We start from the raw sequence: 25,634 nt of genomic DNA on the forward strand, positions 1-25,634 counted from the left end.
TGTCACCACATTTTATCTTACTACATAGTGTTCTTATTGCAACTAATGCTTTTATTGCTGAGCCGACCTGTTCTCATCAAACACATTTAATTGTGCTGTTGATCATGTGAACCAACATGAGACAATGTACACAATTGGTGTACCAAGTGCTGCAAGTGCTTTTGTATTTGTCCATCATGTCGACACCTTGTGGTGCTCCATCTTCTGCAGGTTAAACAAATTACAGGGCTGACGTGACTGCTGGTGACTGTGTGTGTTCATCTTTCACACCAAAGACTCCCTGGGTTAGAAGCAGAGCTGACGCTACTATTCCCTGTGTTACCCAGATTCATATGGCACATAAAGTGAACATGACAAAGGGTCCTTTGTTCTCCAGTGGTGCATATATGCTCTCCCATGGTCCTATATGTTCCCTCCACGCATTATCACTGTACGACGCTTGGTCAGGACCCATTGGCATCACTTAGGTTTCAGCAGCAAAACTACTTTAGATTTAGTTAGGTTTAGGAAAATATCATGGTTTGGGCTAAAATAAGCATGTTTTTGAACATCGGTTCCGCAGCTCTATAAAGCACATCATGAGAACCTGAAAAGGATGTGACCTAGCTATATTTGCTAAATAGGACATGAGCTATAGTGGGAACTTGTCAAAAGGAACAAGGCATGGAGTTGAACGCAGAGACCTGAGAAAAATGTGTCCCTGACAACATAAAGCAACTTAAAGCATTTTGAAGCCGGATTCATCCTCTGGGGACCTTGAATGTCGGTAGAAAATGATATGGCAATGCATCTCATAGTTGTTGAGATATTTTAGTGGTGCACCAACAGACTGAATGAAGAACAATGATCACCATGTTCACCCTCTTAGGTTGTGTTACATCAGCTTCCTCAAACAATCAATGTTTAGATCTAGATACCTGTACAACATATATGTATAATATATATTAAATATGGCTATATTTAAACTGACTGGTGTTCCTACTGCATGCTGTGTTTTATGTGCCGATAGATCTTTTATTATTCCAGCCCACACTGGGAGAGACACAGAAGTGCTGCACCCTTTGATGTAGATAACTAATATATCCACGACATAGGCTACTGTATGTCGTCATGTGAACCAACCGCCTTTTCCCAGGTACCTCTGTTGCCATGGTAACCAGGCACGGTGACACTTCCTGGTCCATAAGCTCCGGTGGTCTTCCTCTGTTGGGTCCCTTTGTGAGCTTTATGGGGGTTAATGCAGCACGGACGTTTAAGGCACAACCCCCTGTGCTGCACACATCCCCTGCTGCATTGCAATAAGGAGTTGAGATAAAAGGCTGAATTCAACATCAACACTGCTCACTGAACATGACTCACTACATTTATAATTGATACACACATTCATAATGGATTCAAAGCACTGATAAATACTTTTTTCAAAAAGAAAGTCATAGGTGGAATGACAGATAGCGGCTGTTTTACTCGTCATAATCAGAGCTCTCGTTGATCTCTGCAGCACACGAGCCCTTTGTGTTTTTATGAGCAGTGTGAAGGTCTGCAGGGTATTTACACACGGATACATATCTGATCTATGTACAGTTGTCTTACGCAATATGATGATTAAAGTCCCATGTATATCTCCTCTGGGCATGTTATTTTATTGGGTATGTGTCTCTCCGGGTATAGGAACAGGGCAAAGTGATGGATCTGGCTTTCCCCACAGACACCCTCATTAAATGCTGAGCTCCTGTGTACATAACATCCACATTTACTGAGATATGAGATATGCTGCACCATGAATCTCACCCAATCTAGAGATGGAAAATGTAGATATTTTACCCGAGGGTGTGGAGGAGAGGACGGCGGGGAAACCGATGAGGACCGTAAAGTGGAACTAGAAAAAGCATTTCCTGCTGAAAATGCGTTGGAATGCTGAAAACTGAAATTAATCGCAAAAACATTGCTTAAAATAGATATCCAATTCAAAAACAAATTGCAAAAAGCTTAATAATTCAAAGAGTTTAAAGATTACAAATATGAAAAGTCATATCACACCTCTCCTGAAAGAGCTGAAAATTTTGACATTTGAACAGTTTCTGTGGCTTAAAAAAATTCATCAGTGGTGATATTTGTAGTAGTATAAGTTGTAGTAGAAGTATTATTTGTAGAAGCATTAGTAGCATTAGAATAACTACTAGTCGTACTATTAGTGATATTTGTAGTAGTAGTAGAAGTTGTAGTAGAAGTATTATTAGTAGTAGAAGTATTAGTAATTAGAAGAAGTAGTAGAAGACGTAGTATCAGTAGTCATAGTAATAGCTGTAGTATTGGTCGTAGTATTTAATATCACAGTAGTAGTAGTAATAGTAATGGCAGTAGAAGATGTAGCAGTAGTAGTAGTACTAGTAGCAGTCGTACTAATAGCTGTAGTAGTATTACTACTTTTAGTAGCATGAATAGTAGTAGTAGCAGTTGTCATATAAGTAATAGTAGTGGTAGTAATAGCAGTAGTGGTAGTAATAATATTGATGGTAGCAGTAATAGCAGTTGCAGTAGTAGTAATAGTAGCAACAGCAAAAGTTATAGTAGAAGTAGTAGTAGCAGTAGTAGTAACACTATATTAGCAGCAGCAGTAGTAGTTAGAGCATTCATTTTTTTAACAAAAAAGCCTAATTTTGAGCTTGTTTAAATACAGTTAATCCATGGGGCTTTTATTTTGAAAGGGTGGGGCTGGGTGGGGGAGTGAGGGGGAGAGGAGACATAATGTTTGACACACATAAACAGAGGTTATTAAATGACAGGCTTCATCACAAGCAGTTCAGTTAGAATTCACTCTCTGGGGCTTTTATTTTGAAATGGGGTGTGGTGTGTGTGTGGGGGGGCGGGGTGGAGGAGGAGTGGGGAAAGACCTCTAAAGATCCCTAAGACCTGAATGACTGTATGAGAGAGACACACAGAGAGAGAGGGAGAGGAGTGTATGTGCGCGTGTGTCTGTGAGTCTGTGTGTTTATCAACATCACTAATTGGCTCAATCGCGAACACCTGTGTGCCTGAAGCCATTTGAAAATATTCTCCATAGAGATCCCATTGAAAATGAAAAGCTTAATAATTCAAAAAGTTTAAAGGTGTAAATAAAATATATTCATTCAATGTTAAATAATATGCGCTATACTTGTAAGCTTATATTGCGGAGTTGTGAGGTCACTGTAAGTAGGTCAAATACTCCGAGCAGGGCATTCCTGCACCTGCTCGCATGATAGAAACAGATACAGTGGCCCTGAAAGAAACACTTGCTTAAACCACCAGATTAGGGCGGAAACTGCCATTTTAGAGTAGGAGAAGAGTTCTCTTTATCTATTCACACAGAGACTTCGAAATAGCTTAGAACTGCACCCTTTCCGGCACCTTGAGTGTTAACAACATGCATACACACTGATGAGCCAGAGAAGGCGGGATCCGGACATGAGCCAGTGTGGGTGGAGATGCCCAGTGCTCCAACCAGGCTGCTGTTCTGCTAAACACAGCCCTGCCTGCAACTTTGCTTTAACCAATAGGCTTCCATCAGAAGAACCTATAACACGCATGCGCACTATGTCTAAGCCTTTTAGCTTTCACTTTTCTAGGTCCGTGCACATTTAACTGCTGGACATAATACTTCTGTTACAAATAAATGTTATTGCTTGAATTGAGCTAAACGCCTCGATCTCAGTCTGTTCACTCGAGTTAAATCCTCAACAAAGGTTAGAAATATGAAAAGTCATAGCAGACCTCTGGTGAAAGAGCTGAACATTTTAATAGTTGAACGGTTTCTGGAGCTTAAAATATGAAGGAGAAGAAGAGGTGCGACGGAAGAAATAGAAGAAGTTGAATAAAGATGTTGGAAAATAATAAAGAATAAAGAAAAGAATAAAGATTGTTGGAATGCTTAACAGCATTCCAACAATTATGTCTGCATGCCTGAATTTGAGTGATGGGAGTCTTGCATAAAAGTGTTTTGATAAAAAAAAGAACAAAAGCTGCAGTGATGTCCATTGTCTTCTGTGAACCTGTCGTAAGCATATCCTTTGATATTGATCTTTGAGCTACTTGGAGACAGAGTTGTCAACACATCTATGACATACGAGTTTATATGGTGAACTTAACTGCTATTGTAGTTTTAGTTACATTTCCAGCAGTTACTGAACACCAGAATCATTCATATGGAGTTTTCCTAATTCTCAAATCCACGGTTTTACTCTCTTTCAACATAGCAAATATTTTTTCTAGCATACTAAACAATATGGTAGTATGGGTATTGGCACACACAGTATGTTCCAATACGCAGTATGTCAAATGCAGTGTGCCAAAAACAACAGAATGTCCCTCTGCAAATGGTCGCATTTTGCATTATACAAGTCAGCATGCTTCTCTGGCTATTCTGACCCACAATCCTCTGCGCCGCTGATATATGAGCAAGAGGGTCAAGGTTCGAGGTGCAATGTTATGACAAAGTATGTCCCAATGCATGCAACAGTATGTACTTTGCAAAGTAAAAAATAAAAAGTATGCGACGTTTGAAAGTATGCAGCAGTGAATAAATACAGGGAGTGCTCACAAGAGAAATGTAGAATCGCGCTAGGTGTCAGTGTGACGCCACCCTGTAGCATTGATTGGACAGGTTGCATCCACTTAGCCCCAATAGTGTGAATGTCCTCGCGCTGGCTAGATCTCGTGATACCGACAGCTCACAAACAAAAGTGTCACAGCGAACCAGGAACCGTCTCTTTATCAAATAACAACAACAAAAAAACAAAATGACCGGCCTACCTGATTCGGAGGTAGGTGGAGAAAAGAAGTGGTGAGCGTCGTGGGAGGGCGGGCCTGGATTAGAAATGCATTTAGAGCCGGAAAACAAGTCCCTCCTCTGCTCTCAGTCCAGATTGAACCCAGTAAAGAGTGGACGCACTTCAGGATGAGACTCTCACATCTGAGAGTTTACATGTCTGTGTTTGTAACGGCTGTTTGAGATCGTTTGTGTGATACACCGTTATGATTGTGTCTTTAGGGAAAGAGGACCAACTTGCGCAAGCTCGGCTCTGAACGCATTGAGCACAACATGAGATTGAAGTTCAACCCACTGGCTCTGCTGCTGGACTCTTCTCTGGAGGGAGAATTTGACCTGGTCCAGAGAATCATCTATGAAGTAAGAAACATTTGCTATGTATTATAATAACATGGTTATAATGTTTAAAATCACAGTTGTTTTTCTGCTGTGTAAGTCAGCTTTTGCTGGTGCTGAACTGAAACTCTTTTAACTCATTGTGATTCCTCATTCACAGGTGGAAGATCCCAGTCTGCCCAACGATGAAGGAATCACTGCCCTACACAATGCTGTCTGTGCCGGACATACAGAGATCGTCAAGTTTCTGGTTCAGTTTGGTGTCAATGTCAATGCTGCTGACAGTGATGGCTGGTAAGTTCTCAGATCAGTCCAAACGGTTATCATTCGTGTCCATGTTGTTTTTTCTTCAACTTAACTTTGAGCATAATCTAGCAGTATGAGCTACAACAGAACTACTCCTAGTGGTTGGTGTTTCTCAGCTCCCACTCTCGTATCCTCTGTCCTTACCTCCTTTTTCACCCACCCTCTAACACAGGACCCCTCTTCACTGTGCTGCATCCTGTAACAATGTGCAAGTGTGCAAGTTCCTGGTGGAGTCTGGTGCAGCAGTGTTTGCTATGACTTACAGTGACATGCAAACGGCAGCTGATAAATGTGAAGAGATGGAGGAGGGCTACACCCAGTGCTCCCAGTTCCTCTACGGTCAGTAAAAGCGGTGTTATTATTTTACCTTATACGAATTTAGTTTTAATTCTTTCCTGTGTCTTATGTTTCTGTGAAAAACTCACTATTAATTATTTTTCTGTTATTTTAAATCTGTGTACCCTAAGGTGTGCAAGAGAAGATGGGCATCATGAACAGGGGAGTGGTCTATGGTCTGTGGGACTACAGTGGTGAAAACCCCGATGAACTGATGTTCCGCGAGGGAGACTGCATGACCATCGTCCGAAGGGAGGACGAGGACGAGATAGACTGGTGGTGGGCGCACATGGCTGACACCGAGGGGTACATTCCCCGCAACCTCCTTGGGGTGAGTCACGAGTCACTGAAACTGTAATGAAGACAAGCGTGTTCATTATGTCATGAACAAATGTGCATTGTTGACATTGTTGTCTTCTTCTTGTCTCTTAACAGCTCTATCCCAGAATAAAGCCAAGACAGAGAACTGTTGGGATTTAAAGGAGCGTGTTTGGGTTATCAGCATTTAAGAAACTGAATTCTTGACATCAATAGAAGTATTGATGTATGTAACAATTATTAATGATTATTAATAAAAACGGGGCACCACCCTGCGAACAGGGACCAATAACCAAACGATAAAACTAAGTCTCATAATTAGTAGTCACTCATAATGTCAATAGTCTGCGTATGACTATACATTCAGTGACAGTGAAGGTTTTAAGTTCGAGCACAGGCTACTACATACAGTCTTATCAAATACATATGCACAAGTAATCACAGACGACTGCTCCTGAAAGTATAACAGAGTTTATTGAATCAAAATAATAAATGATCAAATCAATTAATATTGAAACCAACAAACATTATCATACAATTTTATATGCCTAAACTAAAGAATGAATAAAATGGATGAGGGTGTATGTCTGTGTGTGTATGTGTATGTGTGTGTGTGGGTCTGTGGGTGAACAGGAAGGAGTCTTACAGCTAGAGACAAAGATGGCGGCGTCGAGTGACGCTGGCCAAAAGGGGAGGGGCCTTAAGAACTACAGCTAAAAACTACAAAGATGGCGGAGTCGAGTGACTCGGACAAAATGGCAGTTAGGCTGCTGTATGTAATCACGTGTGCCTGGGCAGCACGTGATGTGAGGCGCTCGTTTGAACGGGGTTCCCCCGGGGTAGAGCTAGGAGCTGTGTGTGTTACGTGAGAGGAGGAAAGAGAAAAAGGTGGGGGCTCATGAATCACACTTCTGCGTGCGGTCCGCGTTGTAGTGATAATGGGGGTCGCTGGCGTATCGTACACAACGTGCCGTTGTCGGTAGAACTACCAGCAGTTATGTACGATAGCCGAGATTCCACACTTCACTCACAGAGCTGATTTAATGAGCAGAGAATACTACACGAAGTGTAGTAAAACAAATGAAAAGAAATCAAATAAATCCCAAGCAAACAGTCATAGTTAATACACGAATACAGCGGAGCTTCTCTCGTCCGCGAGGAGTTGCGCCATATCTCAATATCACGCGACAGTAACTTAAACACACAAAAGCACGGGAATATCAACATATAAATGAATGACCTGAATTAAATTTACGTTAATTTAAGCTAAGCTATGCCCAAATGCCAAGAATCTTACTTGTCGATGCTTCGTTGCAACGTGGAAGTGTTCGTGGCAAAATTGTCCTTTTTCTTCGAGAGGAAGGGCCCCCCCTTCCTCTCGAAGAAAAAGGACAAAAGGGCTGCTTCTCAGCGCGGCGTTTGAGCTGGCGCTGTTTCGGTCCGTCGTGGCGCAGCTCGCTCTGGAGCAAACGCAGACGTGATCAATCCTCGCTGCAGGGAGGATGACCTAACTTCGGCTGAGACGACGTGGTCCGTAGGTCTCCCGGTAATCATCGGTCAGGAGAGGTTTAGACGTCTTCCTGCCAGAGTGTGCGCAAAAAGAAAAAGGAGCAAAGAGCACTGAACGGATCGCTGAAGCAGATTCGTTATCGCGGGCTGTTTCGTCCAGCGAAATGGCTTGTCAGGGTTTGAGGGGCTTCCTCGTGGTCAGCGTAGCGCTGGCGGGGAAAGCTGGTTCTTCTGTGGCCTGGACGGGGGTGTCCGAGCGAAGAGAGCGTGGTGTGCTCCCTGTTCGACGGAGGTCGACGGGAAAAAGCAAGGAGGTGTGATCTGCAGGCACTTTTGTTGGACAGTGGTTGAACCACAGGGGTCCTGGGGTCTCTTGGCTCTCGGCCAATGAGATTGCCGCGGTTACCATGGTTATTTGGGGGGGGGGGATTCACACCCTAGTGTGAAATCCCTTTGCTCTTATCAACTACAAATCAGGATGAACCCTTTGCTCGACAAAGTGAAGGCCTGATTCTTTTTGTCCACAGCACATGTTGAAGCCATCTGGTCAGATCCCAACAGAACCTTGGCTTAAAACGCTGCGCATTCCAGTGTCCCGGAACTCTCCAAAACTCTCTCGCACACACACACACACACACACACACACACACACACACACACACACACACACACACACACACACACACACACACACACACACACACACACACACACACAGGCAGGCTTTAACAGACTGGGGAAGAGAAGGGCACTGCTATAATGAAGAGAATGAGACAGACCAAACAATATGAAGGATCACCTATGAACTCTTTCTGGCACTTTTTTTTCTGTATCTACGACAGAGGGATTCTCCTTCACTTATTTTTCCAGGCCACACTGTGTACTTAAGACACCATTGACATTGTTTCCCTTTTATTCCACTGTTTTTTGCTGTTATGTAATTAGTGTCTGCAACTATTTCTGAACGGACAGAAACACAAATGTTGGGATGTAAATTGAACAAGCGGTATTCTTATTGCGAGACATTTTTACACTTTCGAATAGTCTTTTAAAACTACGTGGGGCTCTACAGTGCATGAGGCGAACAAGTGGAGGATGATGATGATGATGATTTAAAAATGCTCCTTTACCGTGACAATCTTTGGGGCGCCTGTTTTTCCACCATCACTGTTGAGTGACTGTGCCTCTTCATAACGGCACTAGAGGTGTAACGTTTCAGTTGTGACCGTCACTGTTCTGACTAAACAAAAACAAAATGAGATGATTGGTGGAAAGGACCTGCGATGAAGCTTTTGATTGATCTGTTGCTGTTTGTTCTGTGAAACCCAGAAAGCCAGTCTGCTTTCATACATTGTGGTTGAGATGCCATAGATACCGTGTATACATGTATTTGTGTTTTTAAAAAACTTGTGAAGTTACTGTAGGAATTATATTCTTATGAAAATGGACTTTCACGCTCTTTAGAAACCCTTTGACCAGGGAGGAGATGTCATGCAGTATGAAAAATAATATTTTATTACAGCCATTTCATGACGATATATTGTAAGAAGGCAAGCGTAACACCAGAAACCTTTGTAATAATCGGTAAGCGAATATGATGCTACATCCTAAAGTCAGAGACAATTTCTCAAGTCAAATAAAAGATAAAAAAGATGGAATTTATACAATAAGACTTCACAGTACCCTTCACTTATCTGTCAATGCAGATGTATTTATTTTTGTTACTTTTTTGTTTAGCCCTTTTGTCAGTACTATAAAAAAGTGAGTTGTTTTTCTTTGATTGATCTGCATCACTTTGCGTGATGTCTTTTGATTCACTGACATTTTTATTGTTTTAATCTCTGTAGATTTCTTTCATTCCGCACTATTTTTAGCATTTAGTATTTTCCAAACAGCATTATGTAACACAATGTATGAGGGCCGGGTGTGATCAGGGCCCCGTGCCACGTACGTGGCTAACTGATGTGTAGATTGCTTTTTCTCAGGATCTTTTTATGAGTTTGTGTCAGACAAGATGACAATTTTATACCAGTAATGGCAGCAGCAAAGAGTGCAAACTGCCAAGTAAGATAAAGAACTATTGAGTCACACTCCAGTCACTGATGGATTTAATCCTGACGAACAAAGTGTGCCATGTACAACTGTATGAACCAGTGAAATACACAAACCTTTTACTTTTTATTGATGAAATCATTTGACTACAATATACTGTGCACAGATGCAGGTAAAACCATCGTCTTAAACTGACATTACCATCAAATCAATCATCAATATAATCATCAAAACTATTTCAAACTGTACAGTTGGCGCTCATTCAGTGAATAACTTTTTGTATTGAAATCAGTGTAGTTGAACCGCGGTTAATCATGTGTAACTTCAGAGGTGACTCGTGCTGAAAGCTTTTATCACAAACGGAAACTTTACTGCAACCAGAACAGCTAAAGGGGATTGTTTCCTGTGTGGGTATTCATGTGTACCTTCAGATCTCTGTTGCACACAAATCTATTACAGCAAACTGATCAGCTGAAAGGTTTCTTTCCTGTGTGGGTTCTCATGTGGCTCTGTAAATGTGAACGCTGGTTAAAAGATTTCTTACAGACTGAGCAGCTGAAAGGCTTTTCTCCTGTGTGGGTTCTCATGTGGCTCTTTAAATTTGAATGCTCGTTAAAAGATTTCTTACAGACTGAGCAGCTGAAAGGCTTTTCTCCTGTGTGGGTTCTCATGTGTCTCTTTAAAGTTGCACGCCGGTTAAAAGATTTCTTACAGACTGAGCAGCTGAAAGGTTTTTCTCCTGTGTGGGTTCTCATGTGGCTCTTTAAATTTGAATGCTCGTTAAAAGATTTCTTACAGACTGAGCAGCTGAAAGGATTTTCTCCTGTGTGGGTTCTCATGTGTATCTTCAGAGTTCCACTCTGGCCAAATGTTTTCTCACCAGCGCTACATCTTGAATCACTGACACGGACTTCATGGGTTCTCATGTGTAAATTTGAATGATGGTTAAAAGATTTCTTACAGACTGAGCAGCTGAAAGGATTTTCTCCTGTGTGGGTTCTCATGTGTATCTTCAGAGTTCCACTCTGGCCAAATGTTTTCTCACCACCGCTACATCTTGAATCACTGGCACGGACTTCATGGGTTCTCATGTGTCCCCGTAAATTTGAATGATTGCTAAAAGATTTCTTACAGACTGAGCAGCTGAAAGGTTTTTCTCCTGTGTGGGTTCTCATGTGTATCTTCAGAGTTCCACTCTGGCCAAATGTTTTCTCACACTCAGAGCATCTAAAATGTTTTTCACCAGCGCTACATCTTGAATCACTGACATGGACTTCATCAGGTTTCACATAGTTTAAACCTGACTGAGGTTCTCTGGTCTTCTTCCCATCACCACCCTCATCAGTGTCAGAAGACTCTCCAGTCTTCTCATCAGTATCTGGTTCTGGATGTCTATCTGGATCCAAGTTCCTGTCTGGTTCTGGTCCTCCACAGTCTTCTCCATCAGCTTCTGTTCCCATCTGTTTAGTTTGTCTTTGATGAAGCTGTGAGGACTGAGCTTCCTCTTCTTCATCTTCACTCTTCACAGGAGTCAATGAGAACTTGACATCAGCCTCCTCCAGACCTTGAAGCTGCTCTCCTTCCTGACTGGTGCAGAGTTCCTCCTGTTCTTCTTTAATGTGTGAGGGCTCTGGGTCCTCCTGGTCCAGACTGGAGCTCCACTCCTGCTGCTCAGAGGGAACCTCTTCTTTAACCAACAACAGCTGCTGGACGTCTGCAGGAAAACAGTAAACACACACAGAGGGGTTACAAAGACATTTTAGAATTGAGCAAATAGTCTCCTGGACATACACTTTCAGAGTATCACTAGAACCAGATAATACAATAATGTAATCAACTTATGTGACCATGAACACATGAACCATTTTAAGCTGCAAAATCCATGACTTTTACTTGTACTTTAAGTTGAAATATTTCCTGTCATCATCAGGTTTCACATAGTTTAAACCTGACTGAGGTTCTCTGGTCTTCTTCCCATCACCACCCTCATCAGTGTCAGAAGAGTATCCAGTCTTCTCATCAGTAGACGATCTACAAGTATTAACAATTTATCTTCACCCACACACAAGCCAGGGTTGGGCCACATTGTGTGTGGGAGTCCTCATATTACACATTCCTTAGCCCATCGATCAGCTCAGTGATTGGCTGAACCCGTCGGACTTCAATCAGCCACTTCCTTCACCAATTCACCCCCCTTCTTGAAGGCCGTTTATCTCTAAGACGGAGCTGGCAGTTGAAACTAGTTCTCTGTCAGGCTATGTGACATTTAACTGGGGCAAAAGCTATCCTTCAGAGTTCTAATACTTCTCACTGTGTTCAGACGAGCGCGATGAATGCACTAGAACTCACATATCCGCGTATAAGATGTGTTTAACATTGAATGAATATATTTTATTTACATGTACTTCATCTCATTGGAGCAGAGGCTGCAGTTAGCATACCCTGCCTTATCAATGTATTTAAAACACCGACAGCGGGAAGCTGTACTGCTCTCTCTTCACGTCTGTTTAGACCTCCACCTTTATCCAGGCCCAGCTCCACTCACATCTCAGCCCTGCGTCAAGCTGCGCTACACACACAACATCCTCTTCCTGAAGCTCTCTGACCTCATCATCTCATCAGTATCTGGGCCTCATGTTTCAAGTTATTATCACCACGAAATCGCCTCATTCTACTTTGAGTTCAACAAAAAAACTGCAACCAGAACCGCCGGTGTTCCGGTTTAACGTTAATGAGTGACCGCGTGGACTGAACCGGAACACGGAGGGTGATTCATGTTTCATCACGTTACGCTTTTTCCTCCTAATCTTGATAATGATGAGCGTTAGCTGTTGACAAAGTTCCGCATGCAGTGGACGTTAACTTAACCCAACAAGTCTGAACGGTAACGGAACTTAAACTTTAACGAGGGAAATGAAGACGGTGTAGACATCTTAACGCTGATTGGCCAGGACTCGACACGTCGCATCAAATATGTTTTATTGCGAAGATCACGACATCACATTTTCTCCTTGTCTCACTCCAATCTGAGAAACGCTGGCGACACGTTTGCAGGTATTAAATCAGTTGTAGAAGAAAACGACGAATTGCAACAGAGTCTCACTCCAAACTACATTAAAAGTTATCAGCCGGAGCATGAACAGTGTTAAATAAAGTGAACCTACGTGCTCTTTGTATCCGGATTTCCGGGTTGAGAACAGCGTCCAGAAGTTCCCGTTGTCGCTTATTCGCCTCTTTTGAACGAGAGAGTTCCTCCTCGTACTCTGCTATCGTTCTTTCAAACAGACCAACAACCTCTTCAACAGCCGCAGTTCGTCGCTGGTTGATTAAAGATCTCAACATTTCTACTTTAGACATTTTCACTAAACCACAGAAAGTTGTCCTCCAGACGAACTCCGTTAAAAACACCGTTTACTCTCATTAAACTCTGACTAGCGCTGTGTTGGTCACTTCCGTCCCCGTCTGTCTGTTTCCAGGTAGCATGCTAAGCTAACTTCAATAGCTTTATAGGCTACCACGAGATTAGTCCTCGTCCTCTTCTTCTTCCTCTCCTCCTTCTTCTTCGTCTTCTTCTCATTCTTCTTCTGTCACTTTAATGGCGGACTACAAACCAACGTTTAAGGCGCCACCTACTGGACCGGAGTGTGTAACATCATGCCTTTATGACAGTTATAATTTAAACACAATAATAATGTCATTTATAAATATAATGAAACAATGAGAAATAAACTTCATATTGCAGTCATATTCTGGCCTTTTAACCCGTTCCATTCAAAATATTAAATAAAGCCCTTTTAAGCTGAACTTGTTTGTCCCCTGTCTCTAACAGTCCTTTGATGCTCCACTCCCTTCCTGTATCTACCACTCTGTTCTTCAGTCTTTCTCTTTCCACCCTGAACTTCCTCCACTCTATCAGCTCATGTTCTACAGTTTCTTTACAGTTGCATATCTCACATTTATCCCACTCTGTCTTTTTCATGATGTGTATTGTTACGTGATATCTGGGGGTGACCCCTCACGGTTTTTAATTCAATAATAAAAAAAAATTGAAAAATTAATTAATTAATTTTTTTTTTTTTTTAATTATTAGAATAAGTATCAGTGTGGTTTGGGCATTTCAAGAATGCCATCAGTAATGTACCGAGCTGGATCAAACACAACTTACCTCAGGGGCTGAAGGGGATCATCTGAGGTGTGACCCCTCTCCAGGGCTGACTTCTCAGGAAAATATGAAGAAATGGAGTCGGTCGAAGAAACTAATTTCGTAAAAAATTTATTTGCATTTAAATCAAAGTATAGTCTCTTGGTCCAAAATGCAGAGGAAAATCGTTAACTGAAAAATATAAGAAAAAATCACCTAAGTATTCAAAAACCCCTTCAGAGTAGTTTACAGACAAAGGATCTTAAAACACTGAATCAGCCAGCAGACGGGCTTGCTGTGTAGCTTACGGAGGAAAAAGTTAATGATTCACCCAGCGCAGGACTGGACAGAGTGAGCCTTCTCTCCTGACTAGACTTCAAAAAATCTTCTATTTGTCCTTAAAAACCTCAGACTCTCAAAGTCCGGAGATTCTGTAAAAAGTTAAAGTTTCACCCCGTGCAGGCAGGAGGCCGCACGGGGTTAGAGACTCCTTCTCCAAAAGCGTCTTCCAGGTTCTGCTCCAAGTGTCCTTTAGCTGTTTCAAAACTGCTGGTATTTATACTAATACGGGCTTCAGATGTCTGACTTCACACGGATTCCTACCCTTCACATCACTTGATTGATGACACAAAAACCCTTACATCAGCGTATTTTTCAGAAAGCCGGGTCTCTCTGTGTGTCGCTAAGAGCTCCCCCGCAGACTCAGCGACGCCACTGTCAAGGCCAAGTTATTTATGCTTCCCCCAGGCTACTCTTACTGATCTGACCGGGTCAGAGGTTCTCCCTGAAACCGCTGACTCGGCCCTTTTGACTTCGGCTGGGATTCTCCCTTCTTTCTTCTCTAGACTAATGACCTATATTCTCATGCCTCACACTGCCTCCGGCCTCCCGGACTTCACGGGGGTGCGATGGCTGCCCCCCCCCCCTCCTTCTCCCCTAGACTAGGTGGCGTCTGGGGGGGGTGAGGGTGTGTGTGTGTGTGTGAATGTATAGGAGAATGAGTGTGCGCCCATCCGTACACATCACAGGGGTTTTGGACAACCGCCTCAGAGCCTCAGAGTCATATGTCTGATTTAAACAACGGTTTTGCTGGTAGAGACATCACTACTTCGCAAAATCTCCACCGTGTTCAACACCCTCTCTTGCGAATCGTGACTTGTCTCTACCTCCGTTCTTGTATCACACAAAAGGTAGCTACCAGGATTAATTGAGGCTAAAACCTTTGACCATGTCTATCTCAGTGAACGGAAGATCAACCATTTTCTTTGCGATCTGGGCCGATTCGCCACATCGCCTAACACCCTCTCTCGAATGGCACCAGATACACGAAAAATAGAACATCTCATACTCTCACAGTAGAGGTCCATCATAACTTCTGTATCATCAAAAATGCACAAAAGCAGGTATTCCCAGAAAAACAATGGGAATCTGAATCATATTGAAACACAACACATGAAATTATATCATAGAAATAAAGACAGGAAAAAGAAAATGAATCCTATCTGAAAACATAGTTTAAAAGAAGAAAAAGCAACGCTAAAAAGTAAAACACTCCCCATCCCCAAAAACAAAATCCACCTCTCAAAGATATCATAAAAGTACAGGATACAAAACGTTGAACATATCAGAAAATACAAAATACCCCCCCAACCTCTTTGTTTTTGTATTTTTTCTTTTCCTCTCTCTCCTAGAGCAGAAAAGTCAATGTCCAGAGTCACATGCGAGCCACGCCAGTACCCGTCACTGTTGATAGTTCAGCATCTCCCGTCCAAGACGCCACCTGTCTCAGCCCGCTTTCTGTCCCAGAGGACATATTCCTCTACCCCCTGGTCGTTAGAGTCGATGCAGGCCCCCGGGCCCACGGAAAGTCCAGTTTCAGTATTTGGATACTGATAAGGACCCAGGTCAGCGTAGGCCGGTTCTCCCCCGATGGGCTGATGGTCCCTCAGGTCCGTTGCATCACGTAAGGGCCCGTACACGTTTCGGGGATCGATTTCTTCGTCCACAGAGTGGACAAAGGTCAGGGTCATGTGGACGTTGGGAGACAGAGAGGGAGAGATAGCAGTGGGTGATTCTGGCGAGTCCGACAGTGGTACAACCCGCCGGTCCAACTGGACCTGCCCCGAGCTTGGAGATTCGGTGTGGTTAACCTGGAGACCTCAGGGATGAGAGGTTAAACCCAATATATCCAGGGGATGAGGATAAAAGTATTCAACAAAAATAGCAGTAAAGTATCAAAGAAAGAGAAAACCTTAAATGACTACCTATTTCAACCTGTCCTTTCTAGACTGAGGCGTGCTATCTCGCAGCCGATTAAGTTTTATACAATCGTGAAGGATATTGTTAGCTGCTGTTTCCCTCGCCCTTCTGTATGCCATATGAAAGCACAGATCAGGATCATAGATCGTTGGGCTGGGCCAGTCATCTGGTCCAAGATTCATTTTCACATAATGACCAGGGTAGAAATCGTGTAGAAATCAAAACATAAAAATCTGAAAAGGCTCTCTCCTTCCTTAACTAGAATATTCAACTTAAAAGTTTGAAAAAGTTTTAAAACTAAAAATAAATGCTCAGTCCGTAACAACTGCATAAAACACTCAAACGATGTGTATATAATCCCTACTTAATCTAAAGGATAAGATCGTAAAAAATATAAAATAAGAAATGAACAAAATGTCCTCGCAGGAGAAACTGAAAAATCAGAGAAGCTCGTGTAAAATATACGGCTGATAAGAATTGAACTGGTAAAGTAACAAACAAAAAATGATATACTTTTAAAGGATTAAAGACCCTAACTATATTTAGAGAAACGGTGATTTTGGAGTTCCCCTGAATGCCAATAGATGGCTGTCCAGGCTCATTCTAGGCAAAATCATGTCCCCTGAGCAGCTGATGACCCAGCCGGTTTGTGGAATGTAACGTGTGAGGTCACAGAAGTCAACGTGAGGCTCATGCTTGCCTTTTTCCTTTTTTCCTGGTGTAGCTGTCTTGAAGCCATCAACCATCGTTCACTGTTGACCCGTGACCTCACTTTGTGTTGGATGTGTTCTAAGGTTAGGAAGAGGAACTAGATTTTGTTTAAAAAAACCTATTGACCTTGTCGTGTCCCTCATTTCGTAATCCCTCATGCATATTGGCCCCTATTTGAGAGGTTTGTTCAAGCAGGACCTCAGTGAGTGCATCATTCCCTCTCCACCCTGAAGGAAAGATAAGGGAAGGTTCAGCCATTTTCGGACTGGCTTGGGCCATTTAGTCTGCTTGTGTGGGCGAGCGGTTTGCTTTTTTCTCTTATTCTAGCTCATTCTGAGCTGCCTTGAAAGCAAGGGAAGGAGGGGCTGCCCCTCCTCCCCTGATCGCTCCCTCTCCTCTGAACAAGGAGGGAGCGTTTTTGACTTTAACCTGAGAGACACACAATCTGATCCCCTATTTCACACCTTTAGTGTTTTAGGGCCTAAGGCCTCTCAGGTATCCAGCCATGCAATAATATAACAGTGATATTATTACGATTTTAACGCGAGAGAGAAAATCTGATCCCCTATGTTACACATTCTCGTGTTTTAGGGCCTAATCTCTCTCGAGTCTCTGCTTTTTTCTTTCTTTGCAGTCAAGACACCTTCCAAACTAGCTGTCACCTGTGACATTGTCATGAGTTCACAAGAGCCCGCCCACGTCAACCAGAGGCAGCGACCAGAGCAGCCACAGCTGATGACGAAGGACCGAGTACTTCCGTTAGATTTTCACTGGAACTTAACCGCTGAACAAAGAGGGGGGGGGGGGGGGGGGGGAGCTGCCTCCCCTCCCCTGCCTGCTCTCTCTACTAGGAGCAAAAAGGAGGGGGCCGCCCCTCCTCCCCTGCTCGCTCTCTCTCCTCTGAGCAAAAAGGAGGGGGCCGCCCCTCCCTTGCCTGCTCGCTCTCTCTTAGGAGCAAGGGGGGGGGCTTTTTAAATTTTGCAACAATAAATATTAACTAAAATCAACACTGTAATACTACCCCACCCTAGGCATGCGATAATATAACAGTGATATTATTACGAACAACAATTGGTAGGGAAGGTTGCATCACTGTTCTTTTATCCTCGGGAGGATCCGTGTACTTTAACCCGAGAGGGAACCGCTGTTCTACCTATATTACACGTTCTAGTGTTTCTAGGATCTAATCCCTCTCGAGTCCCTGTTCGGGCGCCATGTTACGTGATATCTGGGGGGTGACCCCTCACGATTTTTTAATCCAATAATAAAAAAATTGAAAAATTAATAATTATTAATTTTTTTTTTTTTTTTTATTAGAATATTTGTATCAGTGTGGTTTGGGCATTTCAAGAATGCCATCAGTAATGTACCGAGCTGGATCAAACACAACTTACCTCAGGGGCTGAGGGGGATCCGCTGAGGCGTGACCACCTCTTTTATGGCTTCTCTGGAAATTTGAAGAAATGGAGTCGGTCGAAAAAACTAATTTCGTAAAAAATTTATTTGCATTTAAATCAAAGTATAGTCTCTTGGTCCAAAATGCAGAGGAAAATCGTTAACTGAAAAATATAAGAAAAAATCACCTAAGTATTCAAAAACCCCTTCAGAGTAGTTTACAGACAAAGGATCTTAAAACACTGAATCAGCCAGCAGACGGGCTTGCTGTGTAGCTTACGGAGGAAAAAGTTAATGATTCACCCAGCGCAGGACTGGACAGAGTGAGCCTTCTCTCCTGACTAGACTTCAAAAAATCTTCTATTTGTCCTTAAAAACCTCCGACTCTCAAAGTCCGGAGATTCTGTAAAAAGTTAAAGTTTCACCCCGTGCAGGCAGGAGGCCGCACGGGGTTAGAGACTCCTTCTCCAAAAGCGTCTTCCAGGTTCTGCTCCAAGTGTCCTTTAGCTGTTTCAAAACTGCTGGTATTTATACTAATACGGGCTTCAGATGTCTGACTTCACACGGATTCCTACCCTTCACATCACTTGATTGATGACACAAAAACCCTTACATCAGCGTATTTTTCAGAAAGCCGGGTCTCTCTGTGTGTCGCTAAGAGCTCCCCCGCAGACTCAGCGACGCCACTGTCAAGGCCAAGTTATTTATGCTTCCCCCAGGCTACTCTTACTGATCTGACCGGGTCAGAGGTTCTCCCTGAAACCGCTGACTCGGCCCTTTTGACTTCGGCTGGGATTCTCCCTTCTTTCTTCTCTAGACTAATGACCTATATTCTCATGCCTCACACTGCCTCCGGCCTCCCGGACTTCACGGGGGTGCGATGGCTGCCCCCCCCCCCCCCTCCTTCTCCCCTAGACTAGGTGGCGTCTGGGGGGGGTGAGGGTGTGTGTGTGTGTGTGAATGTATAGGAGAATGAGTGTGCGCCCATCCGTACACATCACAGGGGTTTTGGACAACCGCCTCAGAGCCTCAGAGTCATATGTCTGATTTAAACAACGGTTTTGCTGGTAGAGACATCACTACTTCGCAAAATCTCCACCGTGTTCAACAGTATAATGTGTCATTGAGTCCTGTATGTCCGAACCTGAATCTGAAAGTAACATCTTCTTTTCTACTTTTACTTCCATCACTTCTCACTCTGACTGATGTCTGAATTGTGTTGTAATTTCTACCCTGATTGTCATTATTCCAAATTTCCTGCCAAGATGTCCCATACAAAGCTTTTACCAGAGAATGTCGAGTACTCCCAACCATTGTAGTAAGAGATGAAGCGAGTCAGTGCCCTTGTGTTCCGACTGGACCCCAATAATCACATTTTATTATCTAATGCAGTGGTTCTCAAACTGTGGGGCGCGGTGGTATTACAGGTGGGGCGCAGGGGGAAATGCAGAATATATATATATATATATATATATATTATTTTTAAAGTAATTAATAAATACATGGCGAAATGCCTGTACTTTCGTGTAAATGTTTACGTTACGCCGTTAACAGGTTACGCATGCGCGACGGCCATGATCCTTGGCGACTCACATGTGTGGCTAAGTGTTCCAAATGAAGAGACATTTGGCAGGCGGGAACAGAAAAGCAACCACAAGCGATGCATCCGAGACGAACAGCAAGCAGCCAAGAAGAACATATGATGACTATCTTGCTCTGGGTTTCACAGTGAACGCGGTAGGAGATGAGGAGAGACCAGTCTGCGTTTTATGTCTGAAAACTAGCTGCGGATAGTATGAAACTTATTTTGTTTCGTTTTTCATTGTTTTCTTGAAAAGATGTTGAGTGCAAAACAGGTTAATTGCAGCCAATTACAAGCAGCTATTTTTTGCCAAATTGTAGTTCTTTTTTGCACAGATACAACTTTATTTGCATTGTTCTAACAAAGTGATTGCACATTTTATTAGTTTTTGTCTGATGGAGCAATCTGGTTTACTTAAAAGTGATTGCAATTTTCTTTATTCTATTATTTGAAAAAGCACAGACGGAGGAGTCACAAAATGTTGTTTCAATAAAAATTCAACCATTTTGTTACAATTTAGTTGGGGCGGTGGGGCATGAACATTTTTCTTCCTCCAAAGTGGGGCGCAACAGAAAAGGTTTGAGAACCACTGATCGAATGTATTACACTACTGGTATAATATAGTATAGATTTATTTCTTTAAGAAAAAGTGTTGATTTCAAACGAGTACAAAAAAAAAGTACGTTTGGTTTAATTTTTGGACCCCTCAAGACATCAGTATGAACAAAACATACCGAGCGATGAATTATTTTCTGGGTATTTTTGCATGTTGGTAGGCCTGAGTGTGTCTTTTGCCGTGTTCATTATCGGGACGGACAAGATCCTTATTGCATTAATCATGCGTCACATTGAACATATGAACTCACATTAAGACGAGATTCTCTTCTGCCCTGAATTAAAAAGCAGGCAAGACATTAAATAAAGCTCCCATTTCTATTTACTGTCCCAAGACTAGATATTTACAAAATGACTTGACCTCTTTTATATTGGTCCCAACAAAGAGTCCCAAGAAAATGAACAATTTCAAATAAAAACAGCATCAATGTGAATTACAGATGCCAGTTACTACACACAATCCTCTTGTTTATGTAAGTATATATTTTTATTCATCCATCTATTTGTCCCATTCATATCCCAGATCTCGTTTCTTTTTCTCATTAAATGTGTGCAATACTGTTGGGGATACTTTTACACACACCCCTCATTTTCAGACGTGCAGTATATAGTACTATGTTTTAGTTGTGTCACCACATTTTATCTTACTACATAGTGTTCTTATTGCAACTAATGCTTTTATTGCTGAGCCGACCTGTTCTCATCAAACACATTTAATTCTGCTGTTGACCATGTGAACCAACATGAGACAATGTACACAATTGGTGTACCAAGTGCTGCAAGTGCTTTTGTATTTGTCCATCATGTCGACACCTTGTGGTGCTCCATGTTCTGCAGGTTAAACAAATTACAGGGCTGACGTGACTGCTGGTGACTGTGTGTGTTCATCTTTCACACCAAAGACTCCCTGGGTTAGAAGCAGAGCTGACGCTACTATTCCCTGTGTTACCCAGATTCATATGGCACATAAAGTGAACATGACAAAGGGTCCTTTGTTCTCCAGTGGTGCATATATGCTCTCCCATGGTCCTATATGTTCCCTCCACGCATTATCACTGTACGACGCTTGGTCAGGACCCATTGGCATCACTTAGGTTTCAGCAGCAAAAGTACTTTAGATTTAGTTAGGTTTAGGAAAATATCATGGTTTGGGCTAAAATAAGCATGTTTTTGAACATCGGTTCCGCAGCTCTATAAAGCACATCATGAGAACCTGAAAAGGATGTGACCTAGCTATATTTGCTAAATAGGACATGAGCTATAGTGGGAACTTGTCAAAAGGAACAAGGCATGGAGTTGAACGCAGAGACCTGAGAAAAATGTGTCCCTGACAACATAAAGCAACTTAAAGCATTTTGAAGCCGGATTCATCCTCTGGGGACCTTGAATGTCGGTAGAAAATGATATGGCAATGCATCTCATAGTTGTTGAGATATTTTAGTGGTGCACCAACAGACTGAATGAAGAACAATGATCACCATGTTCACCCTCTTAGGTTGTGTTACATCAGCTTCCTCAAACAATCAATGTTTAGATCTAGATACCTGTACAACATATATGTATAATATATATTAAATATGGCTATATTTAAACTGACTGGTGTTCCTACTGCATGCTGTGTTTTATGTGCCGATAGATCTTTTATTATTCCAGCCCACACTGGGAGAGACACAGAAGTGCTGCACCCTTTGATGTAGATAACTAATATATCCATGACATAGGCTACTGTATGTCGTCATGTGAACCAACCGCCTTTTCCCAGGTACCTCTGTTGCCATGGTAACCAGGCACGGTGACACTTCCTGGTCCATAAGCTCCGGTGGTCTTCCTCTGTTGGGTCCCTTTGTGAGCTTTATGGGGGTTAATGCAGCACGGACGTTTAAGGCACAACCCCCTATGCTGCACACATCCCCTGCTGCATTGCAATAAGGAGTTGAGATAAAAGGCTGAATTCAACATCAACACTGCTCACTGAATATGACTCACTACATTTATAATTGATACACACATTCATAATGGATTCAAAGCACTGATAAATACTTTTTTCAAAAAGAAAGTCATAGGTGGAATGACAGATAGCGGCTGTTTTACTCGTCATAATCAGAGCTCTCGTTGATCTCTGCAGCACACGAGCCCTTTGTGTTTTTATGAGCAGTGTGAAGGTCTGCAGGGTATTTACACACGGATACATATCTGATCTATGTACAGTTGTCTTACGCAATATGATGATTAAAGTCCCATGTATATCTCCTCTGGGCATGTTATTTTATTGGGTATGTGTCTCTCCGGGTATAGGAACAGGGCAAAGTGATGGATCTGGCTTTCCCCACAGACACCCTCATTAAATGCTGAGCTCCTGTGTACATAACATCCACATTTACTGAGATATGAGATATGCTGCACCATGAATCTCACCCAATCTAGAGATGGAAAATGTCGATATTTTACCCGAGGGTGTGGAGGAGAGGAAGGCGGGGAAACAGATGAGGACCGTAAAGTGGAACTAGAAAAAGCATTTCCTGCTGAAAATGCGTTGGAATGCTGAAAACTGAAATTAATCGCAAAAACATTGCTTAAAATAGATATCCAATTCAAAAACAAATTGCAAAAAGCTTAATAATTCAAAGAGTTTAAAGATTACAAATATGAAAAGTCATATCACACCTCTCCTGAAAGAGCTGAACATTTTGACATTTGAACAGTTTCTGTGGCTTAAAAAAATTCATCAGTGGTGATATTTGTAGTAGTATAAGTTGTAGTAGAAGTATTATTTGTAGAAGTATTAGTAGCATTAGAATAACTACTAGTCGTACTATTAGTGATATTTGTAGTAGTAGTAGAAGTTGTAGTAGAAGTATTATTAGTAGTAGAAGTATTAGTAATTAGAAGAAGTAGTAGAAGACGTAGTATCAGTAGTCATAGTAATAGCTGTAGTATTGGTCGTAGTATTTAATATCACAGTAGTAGTAGTAATAGTAATGGCAGTAGAAGATGTAGCAGTAGTAGTAGTACTAGTAGCAGTCGTACTAATAGCTGTAGTAGTATTACTACTTTTAGTAGCATGAATAGTAGTAGTAGCAGTTGTCATATAAGTAATAGTAGTGGTAGTAATAGCAGTAGTGGTAGTAATAATATTGATGGTAGCAGTAATAGCAGTAGCAGTAGTAGTAATAGTAGCAACAGCAAAAGTTATAGTAGAAGTAGTAGTAGCAGTAGTAGTAACACTATATTAGCAGCAGCAGTAGTAGTTAGAGCATTCATTTTTTTAACAAAAAAGCCTAATTTTGAGCTTGTTTAAATACAGTTAATCCATGGGGCTTTTATTTTGAAAGGGTGGGGCTGGGTGGGGGAGTGAGGGGGAGAGGAGACATAATCATAATGTTTGACACACATAAACAGAGGTTATTAAATGACAGGCTTCATCACAAGCAGTTCAGTTAGAATTCACTCTCTGGGGCTTTTATTTTGAAATGGGGTGTGGTGTGTGTGTGTGGGGGGGCGGGGTGGAGGAGGAGTGGGGAAAGACCTCTAAAGATCCCTAAGACCTGAATGACTGTATGAGAGAGACACACAGAGAGAGAGGGAGAGGAGTGTATGTGCGCGTGTGTCTGTGAGTCTGTGTGTTTATCAACATCACTAATTGGCTCAATCGCGAACACCTGTGTGCCTGAAGCCATTTGAAAATATTCTCCATAGAGATCCCATTGAAAATGAAAAGCTTAATAATTCAAAAAGTTTAAAGGTGTAAATAAAATATATTCATTCAATGTTAAATAATATGCGCTATACTTGTAAGCTTATATTGCGGAGTTGTGAGGTCACTGTAAGTAGGTCAAATACTCCGAGCAGGGCATTCCTGCACCTGCTCGCATGATAGAAACAGATACAGTGGCCCTGTAAGAAACACTTGCTTAAACCACCAGATTAGGGCGGAAACTGCCATCTTAGAGTAGGAGAAGAGTTCTCTTTATCTATTCACACAGAGACTTCGAAATAGCTTAGAACTGCACCCTTTCCGGCACCTTGAGTGTTAACAACATGCATACACACTGATGAGCCAGAGAAGGCGGGATCCGGACATGAGCCAGTGTGGGTGGAGATGCCCAGTGCTCCAACCAGGCTGCTGTTCTGCTAAACACAGCCCTGCCTGCAACTTTGCTTTAACCAATAGGCTTCCATCAGAAGAACCTATAACACGCATGCGCACTATGTCTAAGCCTTTTAGCTTTCACTTTTCTAGGTCCGTGCACATTTAACTGCTGGACATAATACTTCTGTTACAAATAAATGTTATTGCTTGAATTGAGCTAAACGCCTCGATCTCAGTCTGTTCACTCGAGTTAAATCCTCAACAAAGGTTAGAAATATGAAAAGTCATAGCAGACCTCTGGTGAAAGAGCTGAACATTTTAATAGTTGAACGGTTTCTGGAGCTTAAAATATGAAGGAGAAGAAGAGGTGCGACGGAAGAAATAGAAGAAGTTGAATAAAGATGTTGGAAAATAATAAAGAATAAAGAAAAGAATAAAGATTGTTGGAATGCTTAACAGCATTCCAACAATTATGTCTGCATGCCTGAATGTGAGTGATGGGAGTCTTGCATAAAAGTGTTTTGATAAAAAAAAGAACAAAAGCTGCAGTGATGTCCATTGTCTTCTGTGAACCTGTCGTAAGCATATCCTTTGATATTGATCTTTGAGCTACTTGGAGACAGAGTTGTCAACACATCTATGACATACGAGTTTATATGGTGAACTTAACTGCTATTGTAGTTTTAGTTACATTTCCAGCAGTTACTGAACACCAGAATCATTCATATGGAGTTTTCCTAATTCTCAAATCCACGGTTTTACTCTCTTTCAACATAGCAAATATTTTTTCTAGCATACTAAACAATATGGTAGTATGGGTATTGGCACACACAGTATGTTCCAATACGCAGTATGTCAAATGCAGTGTGCCAAAAACAACAGAATGTCCCTCTGCATATGGTCGCATTTTGCATTATACAAGTCAGCATGCTTCTCTGGCTATTCTGACCCACAATCCTCTGCGCCGCTGATATATGAGCAAGAGGGTCAAGGTTCGAGGTGCAATGTTATGACAAAGTATGTCCCAATGCATGCAACAGTATGTACTTTGCAAAGTAAAAAATAAAAAGTATGCGACGTTTGAAAGTATGCAGCAGTGAATAAATACAGGGAGTGCTCACAAGAGAAATGTAGAATCTGCGCGCTAGGTGTCAGTGTGACGCCACCCTGTAGCATTGAT

The 25,634-nt window shown here is 42.1% G+C and overlaps 1 protein-coding gene across 1 annotated transcript in view; it reads left to right on the forward strand.

The window, feature by feature from the left end:
* Window positions 1-4,775: 4,775 nt before the first annotated feature.
* Window positions 4,776-25,634, forward strand: part of LOC306785685 (uncharacterized protein) — a gene marked incomplete at both ends in the record, with an annotated part of 44,073 nt that continues 23,214 nt past the window's right edge. The window contains 5 exons of the mRNA XM_079280140.1: window positions 4,776-4,799; window positions 5,027-5,164; window positions 5,301-5,434; window positions 5,619-5,785; window positions 5,914-6,113. Coding sequence (XP_079136266.1) covers window positions 4,776-4,799; window positions 5,027-5,164; window positions 5,301-5,434; window positions 5,619-5,785; window positions 5,914-6,113 — 663 coding nt within the window. The remainder of the gene's footprint in view (window positions 4,800-5,026; window positions 5,165-5,300; window positions 5,435-5,618; window positions 5,786-5,913; window positions 6,114-25,634) is intronic.

Source organism: Melanostigma gelatinosum (genome assembly GCF_949748355.1).
Source record: "Melanostigma gelatinosum genome assembly, chromosome: 12".
Classification (NCBI taxonomy): Eukaryota; Metazoa; Chordata; class Actinopteri; order Perciformes; family Zoarcidae; genus Melanostigma; species Melanostigma gelatinosum.